The sequence below is a fragment of the Rattus norvegicus genome, chromosome 5, assembly GCF_021556685.1.
Source record: "Rattus norvegicus strain SHRSP/BbbUtx chromosome 5, alternate assembly SHRSP_T2T, whole genome shotgun sequence".
NCBI lineage: Eukaryota > Metazoa > Chordata > Mammalia > Rodentia > Muridae > Rattus > Rattus norvegicus.
In genome coordinates, this window is record NC_141538.1 from 125,886,251 (window position 1) to 125,911,057 (window position 24,807).

Here is a 24,807-nt window from a genome sequence, read left to right on the forward strand (position 1 = left end):
AAGTTTTCATGGTGTCATTTGGCTGGGTGCTTGTAGCATTTGAATATGTGCCTCCACTCCCACCTCCCATAGTGTTCAGTTGTGTATGCACTTGCGGTTCAAAGCCACAATGCTTGCTTCCCAGAAAGTAGAGAACATTTGATAAATTCAACAAAAACACTGGGTACCTGACGTCTACACAGACAAACTAAGTACTATAGGCAATGTAAGAAGGAGCTGGAGTAACCTCAGGAAGCAAATCTTTGTAAACATGAGGACACGTGGTTTAGTCTAGCTCCACTCACCATGCTCCAGCCTGGAGCATTAAGGAAAAAAAAAAACCACATCTTATCAAACTTTATTCCACACGCACAAGCCTTTTGAGACCATTCAGGAAACAGAAATATTAAACACATAGTGGGCATGAGCCCCATTGACCAAGACTGAGAGATGACGGTTTGTGAGAAGAGGAACCGTTCTCTTCTGTACTTGCCCATAGTAGATACAAGTACAGGAGGGAGTCTGGGCAAAGCTCTTTCTAAGTCAGGGCTTTGAGAGTAACCTCACAGCGAAGGAAGTAGAGGTGAGAGCCGCAGGCAGAGACATTGATCTCTTCCTGAATACAAAGCTATTCAGGATGAGATGAAAAGAGCCTAATTTTCAGGTAGAGAATTGGCTACTGTTTCTGCACCTGCCAGGTGCTAACATCATTCTAGTGCAGCATGGAGAGGGGTGGGAGGGCTTGAGGTAAGAGAGATGAAAAGCTCCGACACTGAGCAGATGGAACTTTGGCCTCCTGTGTTAACGTCTACTAGGGATGCTTGCAGTTTTCTTCCCACGTGTGTAGGGGACCCCAGTAGGGGAGCCTCAAGCCCACAGCAGGTGGTAAACAGGTGCTTTTTAATACCCACTCCACACAATGGAGCTTGACTCTGCCTAGAAGACAAAACTTTCTGTACCATGAAAAGGAGCAAAGTATTAGCTTTTCCTTGACTCATTCAGTGACACTAAAACTGTACATTTTTAAGGGGGGTTACATTTTGGGGCCAATACTTCATTCTAGTAGCATAGAAATAGCATAGCTCTCTCACACTCTTTCTCTAACAAAAACAATTGAAATGGTTGATTTGGTGCTATATGTACAAAATGGTACAAAGGACTTGGTAGTAACTCACAGGACTAGTGAACACATTTATCTTGAGGTCAGCCAGTCTGTTTTTTTCTTTTTTTTAATTGGATATTTTTTTATTTACATTTCAAATGTTATCCCCTTTCCCTAATCACCTAATCACTCACCCGATTCCTGCCTCCCCGTCCTGACATTCCCCTACACTGGGGGGTGGGGGATGGGGGGGGTCCAGCCTTAGCAGGGCCAAGGGCTTCTCCTCCCTTTGGTGCCCAACAGGGCCATCCTCTGCTACATATGCAGCTGGAGCCATGGGTCTGTCCACATGTACTCTTTGGATGCCAGTCTATCCTCTTACAATTCTTACAGCTCTCTGTGATTATGTCTAATGTAGAATGAACACCATGAACTAATGAAACTAGTTCAGCAAATAGTCCAAGGCCTAACTGCAGCCAGGGCTTGGCTTCTAGAGACTTAGTTTAGCAAATTTTAATTAAGAACTATATTTTCATAGTAAGTGGTCAGAATGAAGTCACAGTGCCTGGTAGGCAATGCAAAAACAGTTGCAGCTCAGAAATTCAAAGACACAGAGAAGTGTGTGTGTGTCTGTCTGTCTGTCTGTCTGTCTGTCTGTCTGTCTGTGGCAGATCAGGCTATTAGGCTTCATACCCGCTAGAAAGGCACCACTGAGCCATGTCCCCAGACAGGATCTTTGTGTATTTCCATCCCAGTAGGAACCCAGTCGTGTATTCCCAATTAAACTACCGATAGCTGCCAATCACAATGGATTATTTTGTACAAACCCCTTCTGTTGCCGAATCTCTGGGGTAGATCCTGCATGTTTGCTTTGCTCCCTCATGGGAAGCCAACTCTTCTTGCTCCAGTAGCTAATCAGGTTCTTGACTGTTTCATCAGAAGCGCTCTCAGACAAGCAGCCACATCTGAGCCATCTTACAAGTGGGTGTTTTGTAAATGTTTCCCAATCATTATGAGAAAGACTCAGGAAGGTCACATGCTGGGGAGGAGGAAGAATGCTGGGAATGAGGGCAGGAGGTTTGTCCACTGACCTTTCTTCCCAGTAAGTTGCTGACTCTCAGTGTTAAGACTGAGGCTTCTTGACTCCTGCCCTGCCCCGCCCCCCCTTCTCAAATGGTTGATATCCTGGGGCTTTCAGGAAAGTGTGATCACGTGACTCCTCCTTGCTCCAACTCCTGCTGATCAGAGTTTGTATTGGCTCCTCTCACTTCAGGTCCTGCTCTGGATTCCTTTGTAAGAAAAGGGAAAGTAGTGTGGATTAATAACTGAGCGCTTCCCTTGTGAGCCACTTAGCTGTCATGACGCGTCGGCCTTGAGAAATCAGAAATGATAAGTTGAAGATTCAAAGTACTGACTAAAAAGTCTATAAAAGTAGGGTTTGCTCTTTCGCAGCCCAGACTAGTCATTGCCTCAGTTTCCTGTCTGCCCAGTGATTGTTGTATGACCTTCTTGTGCCTCCTCCCCGAGTAAAACGCTGTGATCTGGGCCCTCTTTGCCAACTGTCTGTGTTTGTTGCACCTCCTGCCTGTTCCTAGGCCCTACTAAGCATTTACTGATTTGCATCTCTGATTTGTGCTCTAGGTGTTCTTCGTGTCTGACCTCTTCAAGACTAAGACGACCCTCTCACTGCCTGCCCCCGCGATCAGGAGAGAGATCCTGTCTCCTGTAGACATCATGGACAGGAGCAATCACCACAACATGGTGTAGGTGCTGCGGCCTCCAGAGCACTTTCTCTGAAGCGACTGCTTGACAGCATGTCCCTGCTGCTCTCCAATCTCATCAGACAGTAGAATGTAGGGAAAAGCTTTTTGCCCGATGGATTTTGAAAACATTTAAAGAAAAAAAAAAAGCCTTACCTTGTGGCCTTCCAAAATAGGTTGTTTGCCTGTGTGGAGACAACAGTGCCGGAGTCCTGAGTGCTGGCTGCACAGCTGGCTAAGTGTTCATGTTCTAGTGAGCACGGGCTTGTCAGGAGCAAAACACTAGGATAATTGAGCAGAGGCTGTGGTCACCTTTTGTGACCCGAGAAATCCCAGGCCAGAATAGCGGGGGCGCTTATGTAGCACGCAAGGCCTGAACCAGCACCGAATCAGCCCCTCTGCCTGCCCCACTCTACTGTGACTTTGATTCAAGGAAGTTTTTGCGCTTTGAAATACCGGGAATGAACACACAGTTTTTCAGTCGAGGGATCAGATCCTGAATCCAAACCCCATGTCCTGAGGCCTCTGTCATCTCTCCATCCCCAGGCTAACAACCACAGTCCCCTCACTTTTAGAGATTAGGAGACCCTTTGTGGAAGAGTGAACTTCACAAATAGCACAAGTTCAGAAGACATGTAGGGTGTCTTCTCACACACCACACTGTGACGCACGCGGAACTGCCATTGCGGGGTCAATCACCAGGCACTTGCACGTGTAGAAACCCGTAGACTTTGGTTACTGCTATATCCCCCTTGAGATCCTTGCTGGGTGCCTACCAGGATTTCATGTGAGGGCCAGGGATGCATAGGCATGGCCAACCTTTGGTGGATCAAAAGAGCCTCAGTAGAGAGACAGGGAGGGAGGGAGAGGGCAGAATGAAAAAAAAGTGAACCAATTCTTTTGGCTCCTTGGGTTTAGAGAGAGCCAGGGTAGCAGACAGTCTTATGCCCAAAAGGTACCCTTCCAGATAAGGGAGCCCCAAGGGTCTTCGCAGGAGTTGATCTTGCTGTGTAAAGCACTGTTGTCGCAGGGTTGACCCCTGGGACAGTTCTTGGTGGGTTCTGCTGGGCAGAACACATAGGTTAAATCTGTGTCGAGAGTTTTCCTCATACTCTATCCACAAGTGTCCTTCCAAGCAAGGTCCCACTCTAGCCAGTAGACAAGGTCCCTTCTACTGAACCTCCAAGGAAAAGAAGAAGGAGAAGAAAAAGTGCTTTTCAAATCTTTCAAAGGGCTACATGTAACCATATGGATCAACCACATGCATATCCTCCCAGACTCCGTCCTTTCATTTCAACATATAGCAAGCTATGATTTTATATATAAAATTATATAAATAATGTATAAAACAGTAAAAGTTAACTATGTAAGATATTATTTCTGAAACAATGTTAGTCACACCCACTATGATTATAAACTGTGTCTTGACCTGTGTTATTTACTTTAGCTGCTTAAAGGAGCATTGAGTTTTTTTGGTTTGTTTTTTTTTTTTTTTAATCTCAACTAAAGATATCATAGTTCTGTGGTAGCCATTGTTTTACAATGAAATAACTGCGACTAGAGGGAAAAAGAACTGTATAAAAACATTAAATTGTCAGTATTTTTGTAAGGTTCCGTTTTGTAAAGAGAATAATATTCAAACACTTCTGTGGCATACAAAGTGAAAAATGTGTATCTGAGAAACTAAACATGTATTAAATGTGCTTTTTAAAATAAAAGCTCATAACATGACTGACCACTGGTGCCTGCACTGTTTCAGGGATGTTTCTTTGGGGTCTGTGGAAAGGAGGATGGGGTATTAGAGCAGGGCCTCTTGAGTGGGCTTACCTTAATGGGGCACCAGCCCTTGATTGTTTAGTGGCTGTGGCAGAGGCAGGATGTAGAGGCTGTCCTTTCATCTCTGCAGCCTGTTTGCCAAGGGAGGCTGGGGGCTGGCTCTCATCTCCAACCTCTTAAAAGGGTCTTTGTGCTCTGCAGGTTTTTCTTGGGGGAGGTGGGAGCTGTGGGTCCCCGAAGATAGATATGGAGACTTCCCTAGATAAGGTGGGCTTGAGGAGCTGGACGGAGAATCTTTCCCACAGCCCATATCAAAGGAAGGGGGTTCTCTACAGACAAGGGCACCGGGTTCCCTGCTCTCCTGCCTTGTGTGACCCCACCACCACCACTTCACACACACACCTAGAGGGAAAGAGAAGCTGGAAACTCAGGAGTATTGTGCATCTGTGTGCCAGGCAGTTTTACCCGGATGTCCCTTTACATCTCAAAGCAGTTCTTAGCTTGAGCAAGGAAGGATGCTGTGGAATGCAGATGATGTAACTTTTCTAAGAGCCCGTCAGTAGGTTGCAGGACAGGCCTTGCATGAGTTTATTTTTGCTGCGGAAAAATTACAAATGACTGCAAATGGGTGACTTGAAACAACACAAATCTGTTACCTTCCTGGGCAGTAGGCTCTGAGGAGCACTTGCCTCCTGTAGTTTCCCAAGGCACCTGCATTCCTTGGCTATGGGCCTCTTCTCACTTTACCTTCTTGTTCTTTCCTGTCCCTCCTGCATCTTGGAAATTGCCGGGACCCTGTATAATCTTAAATAACTTCCCAATGTTAAAGTCAGCTGGTTAGAAAACTTAATTCCATTGGCTACTCAGTCCCCCTATGCTGTGTAATAGAACATTCAGATTCTGGGGACCTGTGCAAACTGTGACCCAGTGCACTCAGGCAGTGTGCCCTCAAAACTCAGGGATGGGAACAGGCGTAGGACAGCACTACAGGAATTTATATTAAAGGGAGAGAGGGGCCTAGAGCTGGCTTTGGGGTGCAACACTTAGCATATATGGTTTTAATCCCTGGTGTCACACACACACACACAAGCACACAAGCACACACACACGCACTGTGCAGCTCCTACTTTGCTTTGCCTCCAAGATCAGTCTGCTGTTTGCTGCCCTCAACCACCGCCCCCACCCAACAGCCAGCAACATTTTGACATATTTTGCAGCCTTATATCCAGGATGCAGTCCAGATTTTCACTTTGAGTCTGAAGAACAGAGGTTCAGAAAGAGAAGAGGTGTGGGAGGAGGAAGAGTTGGTGCTTCCGGAATCTAAGACACCTGAGATGACGAGTCCTTCATTTCTTCTGAGTGGCACTAAAGGAATAGCCCAGGCTTCTACTCTGCTTCTCAAAGTGTGGTCCACAGAGCAACAAGGTAACAATGTCTGAACATGGTAGAGGCACTGAGGTAAAAGATGCCCCTTAACCTTAACCTACAGAATAGGACTCTTCCTAGAGGTAAAATCCTAAAGAGATTCATCTGTACAACAAGTTTTGTCTCCTAAACCGGATTCTGCTGTGTATGGTCCCCACTGTGTCTCTCTGAGGCTCACTTCAGTGCACGCTGGGTCAGACATCAGTAACCTCATAGCATGCCTCACCTTCCCTGTATCCTCCCTTCCTGTCTGGGATAACCTAGTCTCTGTTGAACCAGTTAACCAGCATCCAGGTAACAAAGCCACGGGACCATTAGGAACTACCAATTAAACAGGTTTCAGATTCAGAAAAGCTTAAAACACTGTCCTTCACTTTAGGAATTATTGAACACATCCTGTTTTTCTGAAGTACGGACAACAAACTTTGCTAGCCCCATATCTGAGTGCCCTTTCTCCCAGTTCGAGTGAGCTTCTGTGTTCATAAGCTTAGTTCTAACTACTTCCTACAGCCAGAGTGACCACAGCATTTCATTTGGTTAGCTCCACTGGGGTCCCCCAAACGCTGTTACAGTTACTCTGGTTCCCTTTACTGAGAGAGAAACTGAGGCTCAGTTCGTCTTTTCTTAGTTGACAGCTCAAACCTGGGATAAAACTGGGATTCAGACTCAAACTGTTTGTTAGTCATTGACTAAGTATTTAGGTCCTATGTCCCAGATAAAGACATCAGTGTGACCCTGGAGCAATAAAGGTCCATTAGGAAAAATTAGTTCCTTCTAGTCAAGAGGATGAGCAGGAAACTATCCAACCCTCCAAGCTACTCATTCTTTTTTTTTTTTCCTTCTTTATTTTTGGAGCTGAGGACCGAACCCAGGGCCTTGTGCTTACTAGGCAAGTGCTCTCCCACTGAGCTAAATCCCCAACCCCTCCAAGTTACTCAGAAAAGAGTTTATCCAGTTGGGCTTGTCAATCACTGGCTAAAGAGCCGCCTCTGGGAGTGCAGGCTGGCCTTAAACCTGGCTAAAGAGTTGCTCAGGATTACTCTCCCTTAAATGAGATGCTATACTTTCTCTTCCAAAACTCAAGGCCCCCAACACTTTTCCAACAAGCCGTCCTGAGGGTCAGGTTGCTCTGCTTGTCTTTCTGTCTTGAGTCAGAAACTTTTCTTTCTTTCTTTTGTTCTTTTCTTTGTTTTGTTTTGCTTCTGTTGTTGGTTTTGTCTCCTGTGTCTCTTTCTTTCAGATGCTGGCCAGAACTTAAGTATGATTTCTCTAGGACTTTGGGCTTCCTTACTCTTTGTCTGAAGCTCTCTATACCACGTGGCTGGGCTCCATGCTGTCTTACCTTAAACAGCAGGCCCTCTCCATTCTCTTTCTCTAGACAGGTACTGATATTCACCTCTACCTGCCCCCCCTGGGGGGGCGGGCTCTTTTTAAACGATAAATAAAATTGTCCTCTTTGAGTAAACTTTGGCTTTGCTTGACTTTGAACTTTCAGATTCATCCCCCACTTTCAGTTTGAAATCTATGGATGCACCGAGGCTGGGTGGCTTGGCCTCCTTTCTCTATAGGTGACCACTTAAGTGTCTGCTATCCCACCTATTGAGAGTCAGCCTCCTAGGGAGTGAGGCCCATTCTTTCTCTTAGGGTAGAGCCACAGTCATTTGATAAACATTCATTAAACAGAGGACGAGGGCATCCCTCCTCTAGTTGATGTATTAATGTGTGTATGTCAGTGTACATGTATATTATATATGTATGTAGGTTTATGTATTTTCACACATATTATTGAATGTGAGATTGGATATGGGCCTGTTCATTCTATTCCCCCAACCCCCAGCATGGGTGACACAAACCTTTAGGTGACATTTGTGAAGCTGTTCCTGTGTTCACAGTTGAAAGAGTAGTCAGGAGAAAGAAAAGGCAAATTGTAACGGGATATTTGGTTGTTGTACATAGAAAACCTAATTGTTAGCAAAATATAAAAAAAGGAGGTAGATGTTGCCTTTGCCAGCTGCAGTTTGGGTGTGTCCCGAAGACGTGCAGTTTAGATGCCTCTAAAAGCCTCCATAGATAAGAGTGGAAAGGTCCTGAAGGCAAGTTGCTTGGAGGAGGTATTATGTTCTTTGCTGTATGGTCCAAGGTCATCTGGGTGAACCCAGCTACTACCCCACCTTAAAGGTGAAATGCTCCAGGCCCTACTGACTTGGCCTTGAGCCCCGCACTGTGAACCTTTGATAGAGCACTCTCTCTCTCTCTCTTTCTCTCAGAAAAGCCTTTATGGAAGGAGTTCCAAGTAAAAGGATTTTTCTTTTTTGGTTTGCAGGAACAACAGAAAAGCAGCTGGTAGGACACAGAATTCTAGTAAAGAGAGCTAAAGAGCCCTCTTGGGTTTGGAGGAGCTCAAGAGAAAGGTAGACTAGCTCAACAGACTGACGGAAAGACTTCTAAAGAGCTAACAGTTTGGTTGTAGAGCTAGGTTTGTAAATAGATCTTTTGTATATAAGTTAAGGAAATAAAGTTACCTTGCTGAGCGAGCAGGCTTTCACCTCAGTTTCTGCCTCCTGTGTCTTTATTGGTATAAAGATTAGATAATTTAGATGGTTACAACAACTAGAATTTTGATGAGCAAATTGTGGAATCCGTGGTCCGGGCAGTTCTCAGTCAGAGCTTCTTGCTAGAGAAGGTGCCTGTTATGTGTTGTGGGCAGGAGGGGGGAAAGAAAGGGGGTGGTTATGGCGGGAGTGGTGGTGGGGGGGGTAGAGTCCCATGTATCAAACCAGTGAATGCAAGCATCTTGTGAGTTCAGTGCTGGGAGGAGGGAGGTAGGTCTCACGTTACAGGGTAGTCTCAGTGGGCAGCAGTCCCTGTAGGTTGGGCTTGCAGGCCAAGTGTCAGTTCTCCTTTTCCTTCCTCAGTTGGCAGACCCCAGCATGAATCGAGACATCTTAGGAAATGAGTGGCAGTCCCCAAGGAGAGACCGCCTTGTGAAGTCACCACCAGCGACAGTAGAGGAAATGAGGGAGACTGAGTCAGAGTTGGGAAAGCGCTACCAATGTTTGCCTGCCATTCACCATCCAGTCAGCTGAGTAAGTTGGGTAGCTGTTGTTGAAACTGTGGACAGAGGAAAGACAAAAGTCAGCATGGTTTAGAAAGCCCGAAGAAGAGCAATCACTGACAAAGAATGTGGGTTTAGAGTTAAAATAAAACTTTGGCCTTAAATCTCCAAGTAAGCTCCTCATTTACATATTTATAAATTGAGCCAACTATCAGGTGGCATGCCTTAGGCAGAGACATCATGGTTAAAATGACATGATTTTTAAAGCCAAGCCTGGCTCCTATCAAGCACCTGTGTGGAAGACATACTATATTTTATATGAATGATGCTCGCTGCTAAATTTCAAAGCAAATGGAATCAGCTAGATCGCGGAAAGATACACGAAAAAAGAATTCTATAAAGAATTCAAAATTTAAAAACTGTGATTTGCCTGGGCATGGTGATGCATGTCTATAATTCTAGACCTTAGGAGATAGTGTCTAGACAACCAGGAGATCAAGGCCAGCCTTAACCATATAGTTGGAGGCCAGCATGGGCTATGTGAAATTCTGTCTCAAACAAAACAAAAATCATAAACAGCAATGCAATGAATTGATTCTATTTTAAGAGTAAGGGAGAACTATGCAGACTAAATAGTAGAACTTGAACTCTGACCCCTCAAATTCGAACTGTACTGACGTTTGCATAACAGGCATTAATAATTTCCTTTTTTTCCAAGTTCTCTTTTTTTAATGATACGGTTGCTTATTTGCAAAATTTCTAGATATGTGCTATATTTTATCAAGTCCATTTTACTAAGAGCAAAAAGAAAAAAAAGTCAAAGCCTAAAATTTAATAAAAGTATTTTCTCCTGTTTATTTTAGATTTGTTTTTCATTTTAGAGACAGCGTCTCACAAAGCCCAGCATGGCTTCAAACCTACTGTGTAGCTGAGGCAGTCTGTCCTCTTTTTGTTTTTTTATAGTCTCCATAAATGTAGAATGAATTCATAGCCGTGCTGGCTAGTTTTATGTCAGCACGGCAAATGCTACAGTCATCTGAAAAGACAGAATCTCAATGCAAAAGAAGGTCTCCGTAAGATTCAACTGTTAGGGCATTTTCTTAATTAGTGATTGATAGGAAAGAGTCCAGTTCATTGTTGGTGGTGCCACCTCTGAGCTGGTGGTCTTGGGGGTTCCAGGAGAAAGCAGGCTGAACAAATCATTAGGCAGCACCCTCCACGGCCTCTGCCTCAGGTCCTGCCTCCAGGCTCCATCCCTGCTTGAGTTCCCGTCCTGACTTCCGTTGTAATGGACTACTATGTGGAAATATAAGCAAGCAAATAAACCGTTTCTCCCCCAGTTTGCTTTGGTCACAGCAGTAGTAAACCCTAACCAGGACAGAAGCTTTGACAACTTTGAAATGTTTGTTCTAAATGATCAGGCTGGGAGGCATTGTACAGAACAGATTGAAAAGCTTACATGGAAGGGGGAGAAATAAATGAGCCGATTTCATGCTCAAACAAAAGGCGGTGAGATTTCAAACGTGATGAAGGGCAAAGTAGATATGGAGTCCCGAAATGGGAAGGATTAGAATTGGAAAGATGTCTTCCTCTGTGGGTATGGAGGAACCCAGAGGCAAGCACAGTGCCCGAATTTCCGACCCTAACAGTCCTCCAGAGTGTTTCCTGATCTTTACCATAAGGTAAAGGCAGTTTGGAGAAGACAGCTATGGCTTAAGTCATGCCTTGGCCATGAGTTTGAGCTATTTGTGGGACATGAAGATGGGCAAGTCCAGTAAATGAAAGTTGCATATGCAATTGTATAATTTACTGATACCTACTTACTGAACATCTACAGTGTTCCCAAATGTCTGGCTTGGACGCTCAGCAACGTATACAACAGAGGAGAGTTTTTATTCTAGTTGGAGACTAGATGCTCTAGCTCAGTATAGACATCTGGGCTGGAGGCAAACTTCCAGAGTCAACAGGCAGGAGATGGTTACAATAGACATCTGTGCTGGAGATAAACATTAAGACTCAACACCTGGAGATGGTGGGCGGAAACCCTGGGAGATGTTTGAGACGTGCTTCCGAGTGAGACAGTAAGGGGGAGAAGGGTGGGCTGGTTTGGGGTCACATTCAGTAAGGCTATTGCTTTTCCGTAGAGCGGAGGACCTCACTACTCTGACACTTGTCAGAAAATGCCCTTATCTATGATAATTGCTTTCTAACTCTGTTCAACACCCCCTGCTCCCCCCCCACCAAGGCTGGCGAATCCCTGAACTTGGTTTTCTGAAACAGTGATGAAGTTTTAACCTGCTTTGATCTCTTTCCTTCCTCAGGGATTGGAATGTTCTTCCCTATGTCCTTCCAGCCCTTGATCCTCCTTGCCATTAAGATCCCAGCTTACCTCACCCTTCTGAAGGAGGAATTCTTTGATGGTCTGGTAGAAAGCTGTGTTAGTTTCCAGTCAGCTTGACATCAGGTCGGGCCGTCTAAGAAGCAGGAACTTCAGTTGAGGAAATACCTTCATCAGATTGCTCTGTAGGTAAACCTGTGTGAGAATTATCCTGATTAGCCATTGATGAGGGGCAGAGCGGAGCTCACTGTGGGCGGTGCCATCCCTGGGCAAGTGATACTGGGTTGTGTAAGAAAGCAGGCTGAGCAAGCCATGGGAAGCAAGCCAGTGAGAATGGCTTCTCCATGGTCTTTCCTTCAGCTCCTGCCTCCAGGCTGCTAGCCTGCTTGAGCGCTGACTTGGCTTTTCCTAATGGTGGACTGTAAAATGTAAGAATACATAAACCCTTTCCTCCTCCCCAACTTGCTTTTGATCATGGTGGCGTTTTGTTTTGTTTTCACAATAGAAAGCAAACTAGATGAGGACTCAAGTTAAGTCTCCAACACTGAGGTAAAAAGCTGGGTGCAGCAGTGTGTGTAGCCCCAGCACAGAGTGCAGAGACTGAAGGATACCTGAAGCTCTCTGGCCATCCAGTCTAGCCACTCAGCAAGCTACAGGTTAAGCGAGAGACTCTGCCTCAAAAAAAAATTATGTAGATTGTGATTGAGTAAAACACTGAAAATCTGAACTCTGCATATATGGGGACATGCATGCCTACCCATTGTGGTGGTTCGTATATGCTTAGCCCAGGGAGTCACTATTAGGAGGTGTGGCCTTGTTGGAGTAGGTGTTCCTCTGTGGGCGTGGACTTTTTTTCTTTTTTCTTTTTTCTTTTTTTTTTTTTCGGAGCTGGGGACCGAACCCAGGGCCTTGCGCTTGCTAGGCAAGCGCTCTACCACTGAGCTAAATCCCCAACCCCTGGGCGTGGACTTTTAAGACCCTCATCCTAACTACCTGGAAGCAAGTCTTCCACTAGCAGCCTTGAGATGAAGATGCAGTACTCTTAGTTCTGCCAGCACCTTGCCTACCAGGATGCTGTTCTCACCTTGATGATAATGGACAGAAGTTCTAAATCTGTAAGCCAGCCCCAACTAAATGTTGTCCTTTATAAGACTTGCTTTGGTCATGGTGTCTGTTCACAGCAGTAAAATCCTAAGACACCAACCTAATGTGGCAATAGCTCGTAAGGCCTTCTCTCCTCAACCTACATCAGCCCTTCTCAACCTGTGGGTCACGACCCCTTTGGGGGTGGGAACAGCTCTTTCACAGGGGACGCCTAAGACCATCAGAAAACACAGATATTTACATTACGATTCATAGCAGTAGCAAAATTACAGTTATAAAGTAACAATAAAAAAAAGTTTATGGTAGTGGGGGTCACCACAACATGAAGAACTGTATTAAGGGGTCTCAGCCTTAGGAAGGTTGAGCCCCGCTGCCCTAGGTAGATTTATATTCTGAAAGAAGGAGTGCAACATGTGGCCCAGAAGATTGCGCAAGCAGCCAGGTCGCGCTGGGTCTCCTTCCTCTGCTTGTTACTTTGAGATGGTGTTCATGTCCAGTCACATCTGGACTGGGCTGTCTTGGCTTCTGCCACGCCTGTGCAATAAGACCTCCATAAAATAAGCCAAAGGACATGCCTGAAGGCACTTAGATTGCTGGACGCTCATGGACTGCGGCACGTCCCGAGAGAACTGCAAGTGTTATCCCTAGCTCTAGGAGCCATTCGACGAGTTAATCCAACCAGAGGAGGTGGCTGTAGGAACAGTGATCCCGTGTAACAGCTCATCAGGAGGTCTGGAAGCCTGGCCTGGGGACTGGGGCTTTAGGCCGATAATCTTTGGTACTGAGCCTTCCATTTGTAGGATCTGGCACTGTGAGCTGGAAGACAGTGGCTAGACATTCAATTAAAGGACTCGCAGTGGTGCTTCAGGCTTCGTGCCTGCTTTACGGGTGGAGAGAAATCCTCCCCACGGATAAGGTCCTGAGGTCTTTGATCTGGTGCAGGGCAGGGAAGTGTGGATTGTGTTCCAACCCAGTGTGAGTCCAAGCCCATAAGACGGGTTCTATAGTCACCCGTCTGTTTCTTCTCCTGGTCTTCAGCCGCTTCTTCTACTGTCCAGATAAGGTGTCCAGAAACACAGAGCACACTTTTCTCATTCTTTGTTATTACCTCGAGTCCTAGAATGGTGCCCACCACACTGTGGACAAGCAATATGGTGAAAACCTGTCCATTTTAAATTCTAGTGCTCACAGTTGGCACTGATTTCATTCTTTTCGATAACCTAGACTAATAATGAAGGTTTTGGACAACTTAAGAATGGGTTAAGAATACACCATTTTTAAAGAATTTTTCCTCTGCAGGTGGATGAAGATTATTGGCATGGGTATCCAAAGCACAGGAATTGAGAGCTTCGAAGTCACCAGGAAAAGAAAGGCATCGTGAGTCAAAGACGTGGTTCAGCTTGGTTTTTGTTCTTGTTTCAATTTACTCTTAAAGATGGGAGAAATGAGAGAGTATTTGTCGGCTGAGCAAACTGACTCAGAGATAGGAAAGTAATGCTTAAAAGCCCTATGGCTATTCCACCCGTGAAAATAAAGCTGAGATTGCTCCAGAGAAAAGCAGGGCGTTCCAGAAGTGTAGGGGGGCATGGGGTGGGAGGGCAGGTATAGAGTGGGTGAGGAAGATTTCCTGAAGGTCTAGCCTGATTTGCATCTATTTCTGCAACCAAACAAGAGCAAGGTGAGCAACAAACAGAGAAGAGGTTTTGGGGGTTGAGAACAAAGACCGAGGTATACAGTAGCTCAGAGGACCAAGAGAGAAAGCTCTGCAAAGTTGGACTATTAGGTAGCATGAGGACCCGCACTGCCAATGGTGGAGAATTTGTTGGTAATAGTGGGCAAATCCATGTGCCTTCTGCTCCCGCCGTCCTTCAGGTTCAGGTGAGGGTGGATGGAGGAACTGGACTGACCAGCTTTGTGTGTGACAGGTACATTCCCCCATTGGATTGTGGCTGCGGGTGGACCTGAAGCTGCAAAAGAAGAGGGATGGAATGGGGGTGGTGACAGGGCAGTTTCTAAGGCCCTGGGGAGAGTAGTTATTTCGCTATTGTCGGTTTAAATAAACATATACACCCCCAAGAACATCTGACTTTCCTTTTTTCCTGCAACAGGCTTGGTGGCAGTTCTTACTGTGTGTATGAGGACTCAGCATTTCGGGCAGTTCCTGACGCCTTGGCTTTCTGCCTGCTTACCTAGAGAACCTCTCCTCCCCTAGGAGGGCCGCTGGGATCCCTGGGCGGCAAGGATCCTCCGGTCGCCCTGAGTGCCTGTCTGTCCTAGGCCTGGGTCCCGCCAAGCTGCCAGGTAGACAGAGAAGCCTTCATTGTCCTCGGCTGCTTGGACCTTATTCAGGGCTCCTGAGTTCTGTCCGCGAGACTTTAGAATGCAAATGCAGTCTGCTTTTGTAGGTAGGTTTTTATATGGGGTGCAATCACAGCGGAGGATGGGTTTGCACAAGAGCTCCTCCCCCTTTCCGAGGCTTGAGTAAGGCTGGGCTCAGAGACCGCCCAGTGGGCGGGCAAAACAGGCTCCGCCCAATGCAATGGGGATAGCTAGTGGCTCCGCTCAGCCCAGGCTGCCCGGAGGATGGTTGAAGTTTCAAGTCCTTGTGCCTCATAGCTTATCACTGGGGCATGCCTGGTGCGTGGAGTTTGGCATTTCCAAGCAGATGGACCCAATCGCATGCACCAATACTGTGTTTCCCTCTTCCTTTCAGCTACACCTCAAGTTTCCGGAAAGACAGGCAACTTCCAGCCCGTACCTGTGTGTCTGTTCCAGCAATCAGATTAATGTTCATCCTCGGATGCCCGTGGTTCACATATTGCTGTCTCTTTTTAGACAAAGCAATCGAGACTTGAAGGCTTGAAGCGGCTTAGCCAACATCACCCAAATAGTAGGAGCCAAAGTTCAAAGTGAGCCCCATCTGTCTCCCTTACTCTTAACCTTTTATGTCAATCCATCCATGGCATGCCCTCTAGAAGTGGCCAGTGTGGAGGATTAGGGAGACAGTGAGACAATCGAAGGATAGCTCAAAGTAGGAAGGTATGTATGTATATGATTCAGAGAACTCACTAGGGATATCAGCTTTCCCTGGCCACAGAAGGGTCGGCCCCAGAAGGAACCTCGGCAAAGGAGCAGAGGTCCCGCTACCCACAGCATATAGGAACTAGAAGGCCCTTGGGGAGTGCTCACCCCTTCATTTTACTAAGAAATAGGTGGAGACCAGTGAGGCTTACTAATTATTTAAGATCAGCACGTAAGAAGGTCCTGAGACTGGGTCTGGAGCTGGGGTGTCAGATGTACTGCCCTTTCCTCTGAGCTTTGTCTGGTGGTGTTTGTTGGTTTGTTCTTTTGACACTTTGCTAAGACTTGACTTCCAGTATTTTTAAAGTTGTCTTTGCTTAAGTAAATAAACCCCTCCCACTATTGCAGGCAACCCTAATTAAGTTCTCTCTCTCTCTCTCTCTCTCTCTCTCTCTCTCATACACACTCTCTCTTTCTCTTTCATACACACACACACACATACATGCAGGCACATACACATACACAAAGACACACATATACACACAGACACACACACATGCAGGCACATATGTATACACCAAGACACACACAGAGACACACACAGATACACACACATATGCAGGCACATACACACACATATACAGGCACACACACACACACACACACACACACACACACACACATGCAGGCACATACACACACTCCCCAAACTTGTTGAGAAGAAGTTCAATAGGAGGTGGAGAGAGATAAGAGAGGAAAATGGGGGTGAATATGATCAAAGTGCATTATATATACATATGTGCGAAATTCTAAGAGAATTAGGAATACAGGTTTTTTTTGCTTCCTAATAATGGTTACCCCTGTGAAAGTGACTTTCACTTAACACTTAAAAATGGGCTTTTGAGTCTTTTAGAATCCTTTGTCCTTTGTGGTAATAAGTCAACTAAACAGACACTATTTACAGAGGAGAAAACAGAGACACAGAGAAGCAACTTTCCTAAGATCAAGCTGCATGTTGGAGCCTAGAGCCTGTGCTTTCCTGCTCTGCTACATGAAGAAAGGGGGATAGGGGGGACAGGGAGTGTATAGGATTTAAGATCACACAGCAAGGGATGCTGAACACTCGGGACAGAAATCTGGATTCTAGTATTCACCTGAGGAACTGGGTGTAGATGACCAGCGATAGTCAGAGTAAGAGAATGATAGGCCTGGCATTGGAGACCATGTTTCTCTGTTGAACACAGATGTACTATATGGAGGGAGAGACACATACATAGACACCCCACCACCCTCTTACCCCACAGACACTCCTATTCCTACATTACACATATACATGAACCACACTCACACACACACATCACATATACCACATATAACATCACACACACACAAGCATCACACACATAACACACATATATACCATACATACATCACACACATATACATACCATACACAGAGACAGAGACACCATACATATCACACACACATACACACACACACACATCACATACCATGCATACATCACACACACCATACATACATACCACACAAAGAGAGAAAGAGACAGAGACACCACACGTATCACACAGACCCCACACATAATATCACACAGACACCACAATACCATGCATACATCACACACACACACACTATACGTACATATCACACAAAGAGAGAAAGAGAGAGAGACACCACACATATCACACACACATACACATACCACACACACTACGCATAACATCACACACAAATACCACACATACCATGCATACATCACACACACATACACACACACCATACATACATATCACACAGAGAGACACACACCACATATATCACACATACATACCACACATAACATCACACAGACACCACACATAAACATCACACACACACACACACACACACACACACACACACACACACACACTCCACTCCTTGATAGTTATTCAAATATTCCAAAGACAACTCTGTCTTTGGAGTTTTGACCTTTGAGTGCCAAGTCCAATGTGGTTCAGACCTCATTTCTATGACAAGGAATATTCTGCTGTGTGCCTGCCTTAGTGCATGGCAAGGCAGGGAGCAGAACCCAGGTCTCCCTATTGCCCATGTGGTCATTTCCTATTCCCCCACCCCTATCCTGTGGAGCATGATCTGAGAGTCCAGGTATTATCTCTAAAGGCTGTAGGGTGAAGCACTTTAAGGAGAATCTTCTCAGTAAATCCACTGTAGGTTTCAGGGGCAGAATGGGAAGGGTGACCCTGGGTCAGGAACTGCTGTGAAAGTCTGGGGCTGCATGAACTTGGTTAACACCTCTTAAATCTGAGGAAGAGCAAGTGGTGAGTAAGCAGAATTATGAATCGAGGGTACAAAAAAAAATCTCCCCAAATCTTTCTGTGTGCCAGAAACCCTCAGTGACCTGGCAAAAAAGAAACATGAGAGTGATCAGAATTAATGAAATCTGTCTGGCTTGTCTTCACCACCGACAAGGTGTTTCTGAGGGCTTGGCTTCTAGAAAGCTTGGGATGAGACCTACCACTGGGGCTGAGTGAGATTCCATGAGGTCCGGGGCTCAAGCCAGACTTACCACTGACTGGCTATGTGACCAAGAAGCTACTTCTCTCTAGGCCTTAGTCATCACTCACTTTGTTATTCAATAAACATTTGTTGACTCCTGTGAGACTGAGGGATGAGACACTTCTGGCAACAGAGCCCCTGCTGTGGAAGAACTCAGGGAAACAGTCAAACCAAAGGACTGTGTGTGTACACGCACTAGATTGTTGGCTGGGGTCTAAACAAAGATTCCCTCACCAGGACCATAGTTAGCCCTTATAGAGTCATTATGAACACTTAAATAGTTATGCCTGGGTCGAGCACCATGGTGTCTACCTTTAATCTGGGCACTCAAAAGTCAGCGGCTGGTGGATCCCTGTGAATTTCAGGCCAATCAGGACACAGGTTTCAGGCCAACCTGGTGATTCTGACTGGAAGACCCTATGTAGAAAACAAACAAACCAGTCTGCTTTTTCTGGACCAACTGGCAGCCCCAGAGTTCTAGCTTGATAAACTCTGCACAGATGAATTATTTTGACCACCACGTTTTTCCTTAGGCTAATCTTTCATGTCTACAGAACAGGCTGTAGCCTGGCATGTCAAGATTGAGATGTAAAGGGCCAGTAGAAGGCCCGGGGAGGAGAACACACTCCTGGCTGCAGGAAGAGACCGTACAGGCTTCCCCAGGTTAGGCCAAAGTGCACAATTGTGCTCCTTCCAAGATGACCAGAATGCAGGCCGGGGAGTGTATTACAGACTGTAAAAAGATGGTGCTGTGGTTTCAATGGATCCTGCAAGGGTTAGTATGTGTAAACACCCTCAGCTTTATGTTAATGGTATTCATGGCTTTGTAAGAGAGGAGTGCAGCCCTGAGCTGGCAGGCTCCACCTGTCTCACAGTGTGATAATGTTCTTCATCATGTTAAAATGCAGCACGGGACCCTCGCCACACGCCCTCACCCCGAGCTTCTCAGCCACCACCACCACACTCACCACTACAGTGAGACAAATAAACTTCCGTTCTTTAGAAAGTACCCAGTGTGAGATATTTTCTTGACAGTAATCAATACCAGGCTGAGACAGGCAAGGTTAGAAAAGTCGGTAGATACCATTTCTTAGTCACTCACACATCAAGCAAGGAATTATTGGGCACCATTCCAAGTAAAGTATTGTAAATAACAGGGAGTCCTAGGGCAGCAAACTAGTAAAATTCCCTTCCCTTGGGGCGGTCCCCATCCACTGTGTTCCTGAGGTGCCTGCAGCCTCATGTTAATATACCAGAAAAGCACATTAGTTTCTGTCCCATTTTCACTCTAATACTGTGCGAGCCTTTAAGAGAGGGTATGCATGCAAATGCCCTGTGAACACTGGGAAGAGCTGGTTTATTTCCATAATCACCTTAATCCTGAGAAAGTAGCCAAATCCAGTGTCCTGTCACCAGACACCTGCCAGACCCAGCTTGTTGATGCTTAAGGAGATGATTGTTTAAAGTTAGCAGAAAAGGCTGTTGGGTCATGATTTCATGGGCCCTGATTAGGAGTTTATCCCATCATCTCGACCATGGGATACTGTAGCCCAAGACTCCTCTGGCTAAATAGGAGAGTTCCCTAGAGCCATGAGCAAAGGGCAGGCTTTGTCTAGAGGACAAAATCTCCTGTGATTCCAGGAGTACCTCTCATGTGGGTCCCAAGCAGAAACTGGGTTTGCCAGATCAGTAAGTCTGATGAGGTGAAAGAAGGCCGGGGGAACTTGCTACCCCTGGTATGTGACTTTGTCTGTTAGTCAGAAGATGGGGATTAATCAACTAGAACAGCAGAGTTCTTTGCATTCTTCAACTCAAACTGTAAACTAGATCAAGATGGCTAATATGGCGGTGACAAGATTGGGAACTCTGGGTGTGGTTCATTCCATCTGCCTGTCTTTCCTCATCCCTCTGGGCTTCAGTACTATCCCAGATGCATAGAGGAACTCAGTTTGAAATGACTGGATGTTATTTTTTTCTTCAATTCAGCACTTCTGGACCCAAGTCCAGGGGGAGGGAACAAAGGAAATTTGGTGACATTTTAAAGTTTTTGTTTATGTTGGAACGATTACCTGTCCTCTTCCCATTCAATCTGAACACATTCTGGATTATCTATCCAGCCAATCCTCACCCTCTTCACCTCACCAGTTTCTGTGGCCCCACTCGAATCCACATGCGGGCCTGTGGCAGCACAGTGGAAACATGGAGAATGTTAGCATTAAAAATTCCGTATCATGTGTTTCCCAAACTAGAGAGATGTGTGAATTATTTTTTCCTTAGGTGTGTTTTTTTAGGAGACAGGACGTGAACAAGTTAGGAGTTTGTTCCTCCTCTCCTCAGGTGTCATAGCTGAAATGACAGCTCCACAATTATCCAGAGCTCTGTACTTTTCTGTGACTTTGCATGCCTTTTGTTTGTTTGGTTTGGGGGTTTTGTTTGTTTGTTTGTTTGTTTGTTTTAAGAAAGGGTTTCTCTGTGTAGCCTTGGCTGTCCTGGAAGTCACTCTGTAGACCAGGCTGACCTTGAACTCTCGGACATCCACCTGCCTCTGTCTCCTGGGTGCTGGGATTAAAGAATGTGCACCCCACCACCAGGCTTGCTGAAGGCACTCCTGCCAGTGAATCTATATTCTATCCTCCACAAACCAAGAAAGGAAGAACTCGCATTTTCTTTTCAGTTAGGGACAAGTGGCACACATTATTTTCAAATCCCAGAAGCTGGTCTATGACCGCACCTATCTCTAAGAGAAGCCCCAAGCTCCCTGCACCCTCACAATCTCTTTAGTGGGAGAGTCTCGTGACCTGTTAAAAATTCTTGTTAAACATTGACAAAGGAGTCCAGCAGGAATTCTACCACTGAGACTTAGTTTTCTCTCAGGCTTAGGAAACCTGCTTTCCCAGAGAGCATTCTAGATAGAAAATTATATGATGTGAGTAGAATCCAAAATTTTACATCTCAGCAGCAGCTCAGAGGTCTAGATAACCCTGTCTCCTTTATTTGGTGAAGATATGAGGGGCCCATTTGGCAGAAAAAAACTACTCGGGGCACAGAGGCACCGTGTGATTTGTCCGAGGTAACATGGTCAATAGTAACAGAAGTTAGTTTAGTGCAGATAACCCCACAGACACTTGGGACTCACTGAGCACCTGGAAAGACTCTTGACTCTTTGAGTTTCTGCTCGCATGATGCCCAGCTGGTGGTGAGGCGACCTGGAAGGGGCAACATTGCAGTCAGACACAGCTGCCTGTAGGTTCTGATACTGCATGCCATTCTGTCCCACTTGGCAGGCATCCCATCCTCTAGGTATCTACTATCCCTCTCTCATCTCCCTTCCCTTGTCTTCGTTCCCAGCTCCATCTCTCCTCTCCTTCCTCCTGTCTGCATGCTGCTGTCTTCCTTTCTTCTCCCCTTTCCTCTTTTCTTTTTCAAGAAGTATTCTCAGTGAAGGAACCCTGCCTGGGACTTACAAGTGTCAACTGGAGGCAGTTTCCTTCAATTCTTCCCACAGATTTCTTCCTCTCTATTCCCTCCTTCCTTTTCCATCCCTTAATTCTCCCTCGTGCCCTCCCCACCACACACACACTCCAATTTCATACTATACCTTTCCCTAACAAACTCGCTGATTCCAAAACCTACAGTAAATCGACAGCTCCTACACAAGAGAGTCTTTGAAGAACTCAATCCCCAGAATTGGTTTGCCCTAACCAAAATTTTACTTACTTTTAACATTTTTTGTTTATTTTAATCAAGAACTACACAGAGCCCAGGGTTTCCCCCTCTGATTCTCTCGTTGCTGGCCCCTGATGTGGCCACAGTCCCCTTTTCTATCTGAGTTCTGAATGCTTTAATTATTTACATATATTTCATGCTTGCTGTGGGTGTTTTCCCCCTTGCCTTTTCAGCAGATTTCTACAGGTCCCTCGGGGACAGAACAGTACATCTGTGTATCAGGCAGGGTTGCTGAGAACCTGATCGAGACGGGTGCTTAATCTGTACTAGCAAGACCATGACTGCAGAGAAATGACTGGATCGGGTGCAACCGGAGAAGTCCTCTGTTCCCACCTCCTTGTTTCCTAGACCCCAAAATTCTTGAAGCCTGTTTGGAGATTAGCTTTCTCTGGGCAAGATTCTTTTGTCATGCTTGCTTCTTTTCATAGCCAGAGTCCCCATTCAGTATTTAGGAACAAAAGGAGTGGGGAAGGAAGGAAGGAGGGAGGAAAGGAAGGAGGGAAGGATTATTAAGTATTAAAAGTGGCAACTTTAAGTCAGTACCGTCTTACTTTATCTTAGGGACACTCGAAGATGTAAATGCCATCACTGTTTCACCTGAAAGGTAGAATCTCACCCACAAAAAGATAATTGAGGTTCAGGAGGATGAAGTCACTAGTCACACAGCAGATATGAAGAGAAATTGAAGCTGGCCAAGCTCCTGCTGAACCCCAGCAGTCAACCGACAACACTGTCACAGTGCACTGTGTAGGAAACCAGACCTGCGTTAGGGATTCTTCTAAACAGTATAATGACAAAGTCAGGATCCTGACATAAATCCCTGTGAACCTTGGTTTTCTTCTCAGTCACATGGGTTGGACTCTGAGTGCTGGGTTCGTCTGGCCTTCCAAGGCTGTGATATAGCCCAACTCTGAATTCCTCTGCCCCGGTGTGAGCCATTAAAACATGATAGATCCTTTCAAGAGGAGCGATGTTTCTTTAACTAGATTGCCCAGGTCAGGCAAAGCAAACTTATTTGGGGTTTGTGATGGGAGTGCTCTTAATTGATTGGGGTGAACAGTTCAAGCTACACTGGAGGACTGGCTCTTCAGCTTTAAGCTGGAGGGGACTGAAGCCTGACATGATTTGAGGTTGTTCAGTGACAGTGTTTGGTGACAGCATCACTCTTAAACAGCTGACCAGGGGCCCTCAGAGCCCAGCAGCTCCCCATTCCCTGGAGGAGAAGAAGGGAGTATCAAGTAGTAGATAAATATCCTGCCTTTGTCATTGGGAAGTCATCTCAAGTGTCTGGGACTTTCCTGTGTTTTACTCTCTTCTTGCCAAGAGGTGTTTCTCTCTCTCTCCCTCTCCCCTTCTCCCCTTCTACCTCTATCTCTCTCCCTCTCCTTCTATGTCTCCCCCTGTCTGTCTAACCCTCTATCTGTCTCTTTCTCTGTCTCCCCCCAACCCATCTCTCTCTCTTCCAGTCTGTCTGTTTGTGTGTCTCTTCTCTCTAAATATATCTCTCTCCCTGTCTGTCTCCCTGTCTTAGTCTCTATCTCTGTCTGTATTTGTCTCTGTGTATATTTTTCTCTCTTCTCTTAAAGATATTTCACTATTCTTTACATAAAACATTTAGGACAGCAGGAAATGTTGGCTTGCTTTCCTTCTTAGAGTCCAGCCATCACCTGCTTTTATTCTCCCAACCTTTGCCTTCCCTTTGCCTTCTGTGCTCTTTTCGCAAAGATCTACTACTAGTGCACTGGTGCTCACTGAACCACCTCAGATGCCAGACACCGTGCCTTCCACTTCTAGGAAGCTCTTTGTTCCTTCTCCACACAAACTGTAGAGTAGCAATCCCAAGGCCCTAGCCTGACTACCAGGAAGTTAACAGGGTAAAGCCCCTTCTTCACTGAATTCAGATTGCTGTAGAGAATGCTAGGAAACAAATGTTGGTATATCCCCAGGTCACCTGGTGACATTTTGAAGACAGATGAAACCTTGCAGGCAGGGAGCATTAGCCCAGAAGTACAGATATCGGAACTGTTGACCCAAAGCCATCTCACCTGCTCTCGGTGGAGGAATTGGATTCAGATCCACTGTGTAGACATCCGAGCTTCTTACTGTGTTCCACCTTTTTGGAGCTTGTCACTGTGAAATGCTGGGTCCCACTGCTGCTGGATGAAGCCAGAGAGCCCGAGGGACAGATGAAGAGCTGAACAGCGGGGAGGTAAGTAGAAGGCTGCCACCCCAACTCCAGCTTGCTAGTGGTCACGACATAAAGCTCATCTCTAGTTTCTAAGAATCTGGATTTTAGTCATAGCCAAGTGGGCACTGAAATGGTCATTAATTCTCACAGTGATCGATTCTTTGTTGTGGTTTTCTGGTTGTCCACTAGGCACAAGAGATCCCAGGTGATCCAGATGCCTGTAACCCTACAGAATGATTGTTGATTAACAGGACACAGGCCTAGTATCGGTCCATAATGTTTTCTTTTATTCTTCTCTTCAGGCAAGCTGACTGTACTGGTTAAATCACTTGGAGAGGGAGGGAAAACAGAAACAACAGGCTGCTGGTGTTAGGGAGTGTTACTCTTTCATGAGCATGAAGCCAAGAGGCAGAACCATGAGGATGTGAAACCAAAAGTTCAGGGCCTCTTATTTGCATGGGTCCCCCTATTTCACACTAAATTTTTCCCTATTATTTCATTCCATACTTAACTTTTAAAATAATTTTCTTAACTGGGGCCCATCATACATTCCAACTTCGGGGTCTCACAAAAGTATCACTTAGTGAACTCTGGGGTCAGAGGTAGCTCAAGGCCTTCAGAAACCAGTGGAGGAAAACGTGTGTACAATACAGAGCCTTAACACTGAGAGTGAAGGGCTACGAGAGTGATGGCTTAGAGTCCCCGCCACCATCACCTGCCTCGATTCACACCGCAACTATATTTTGCAATAGAGG

At 45.8% G+C, this 24,807-nt stretch overlaps 1 protein-coding gene and 2 long non-coding RNA genes across 13 annotated transcripts in view; 2 read left to right on the forward strand and 1 right to left on the reverse strand.

The window, feature by feature from the left end:
* The window catches only part of Plpp3 (phospholipid phosphatase 3), a 75,413-nt gene extending 70,836 nt beyond the window's left edge, over positions 1–4,577 (forward strand). Inside the window, exon 6 of one of the 2 annotated variants that reach the window (XM_087660321.1) lies at positions 2,723–4,577. In XM_087660321.1, coding sequence (XP_087516447.1) covers positions 2,723–2,848 — 126 coding nt within the window. In that variant the 3' untranslated portion in view covers positions 2,849–4,577. 2 annotated transcript variants of the gene reach the window in all.
* A 4,016-nt stretch (positions 4,578–8,593) lies between these two features.
* LOC102549668 (uncharacterized) lies at positions 8,594–24,440 on the reverse strand. 10 transcript variants are annotated; one of them, XR_015620395.1, is made up of 5 exons: positions 21,856–21,946; positions 21,282–21,344; positions 18,451–18,555; positions 11,487–11,630; positions 8,594–9,153 (listed from the first exon to the last, which is right to left on the reverse strand). It is a non-coding gene; the product is annotated as an uncharacterized LOC102549668 (long non-coding RNA). The 10 variants fall into 10 exon arrangements; XR_015620392.1 differs by lacking the exons at positions 18,451–18,555; positions 21,282–21,344; positions 21,856–21,946 and adding exons at positions 10,019–10,133; positions 10,918–11,093; positions 14,729–14,817; XR_015620390.1 differs by lacking the exons at positions 18,451–18,555; positions 21,282–21,344; positions 21,856–21,946 and adding exons at positions 10,019–10,393; positions 10,918–11,093; positions 14,729–14,817.
* Positions 13,120–15,976, forward strand: LOC134479021 (uncharacterized). The gene is made up of 4 exons (XR_015620401.1): positions 13,120–13,269; positions 13,839–13,916; positions 14,648–14,944; positions 15,253–15,976. It is a non-coding gene; the product is annotated as an uncharacterized LOC134479021 (long non-coding RNA).
* Positions 24,441–24,807: the final 367 nt, after the last annotated feature.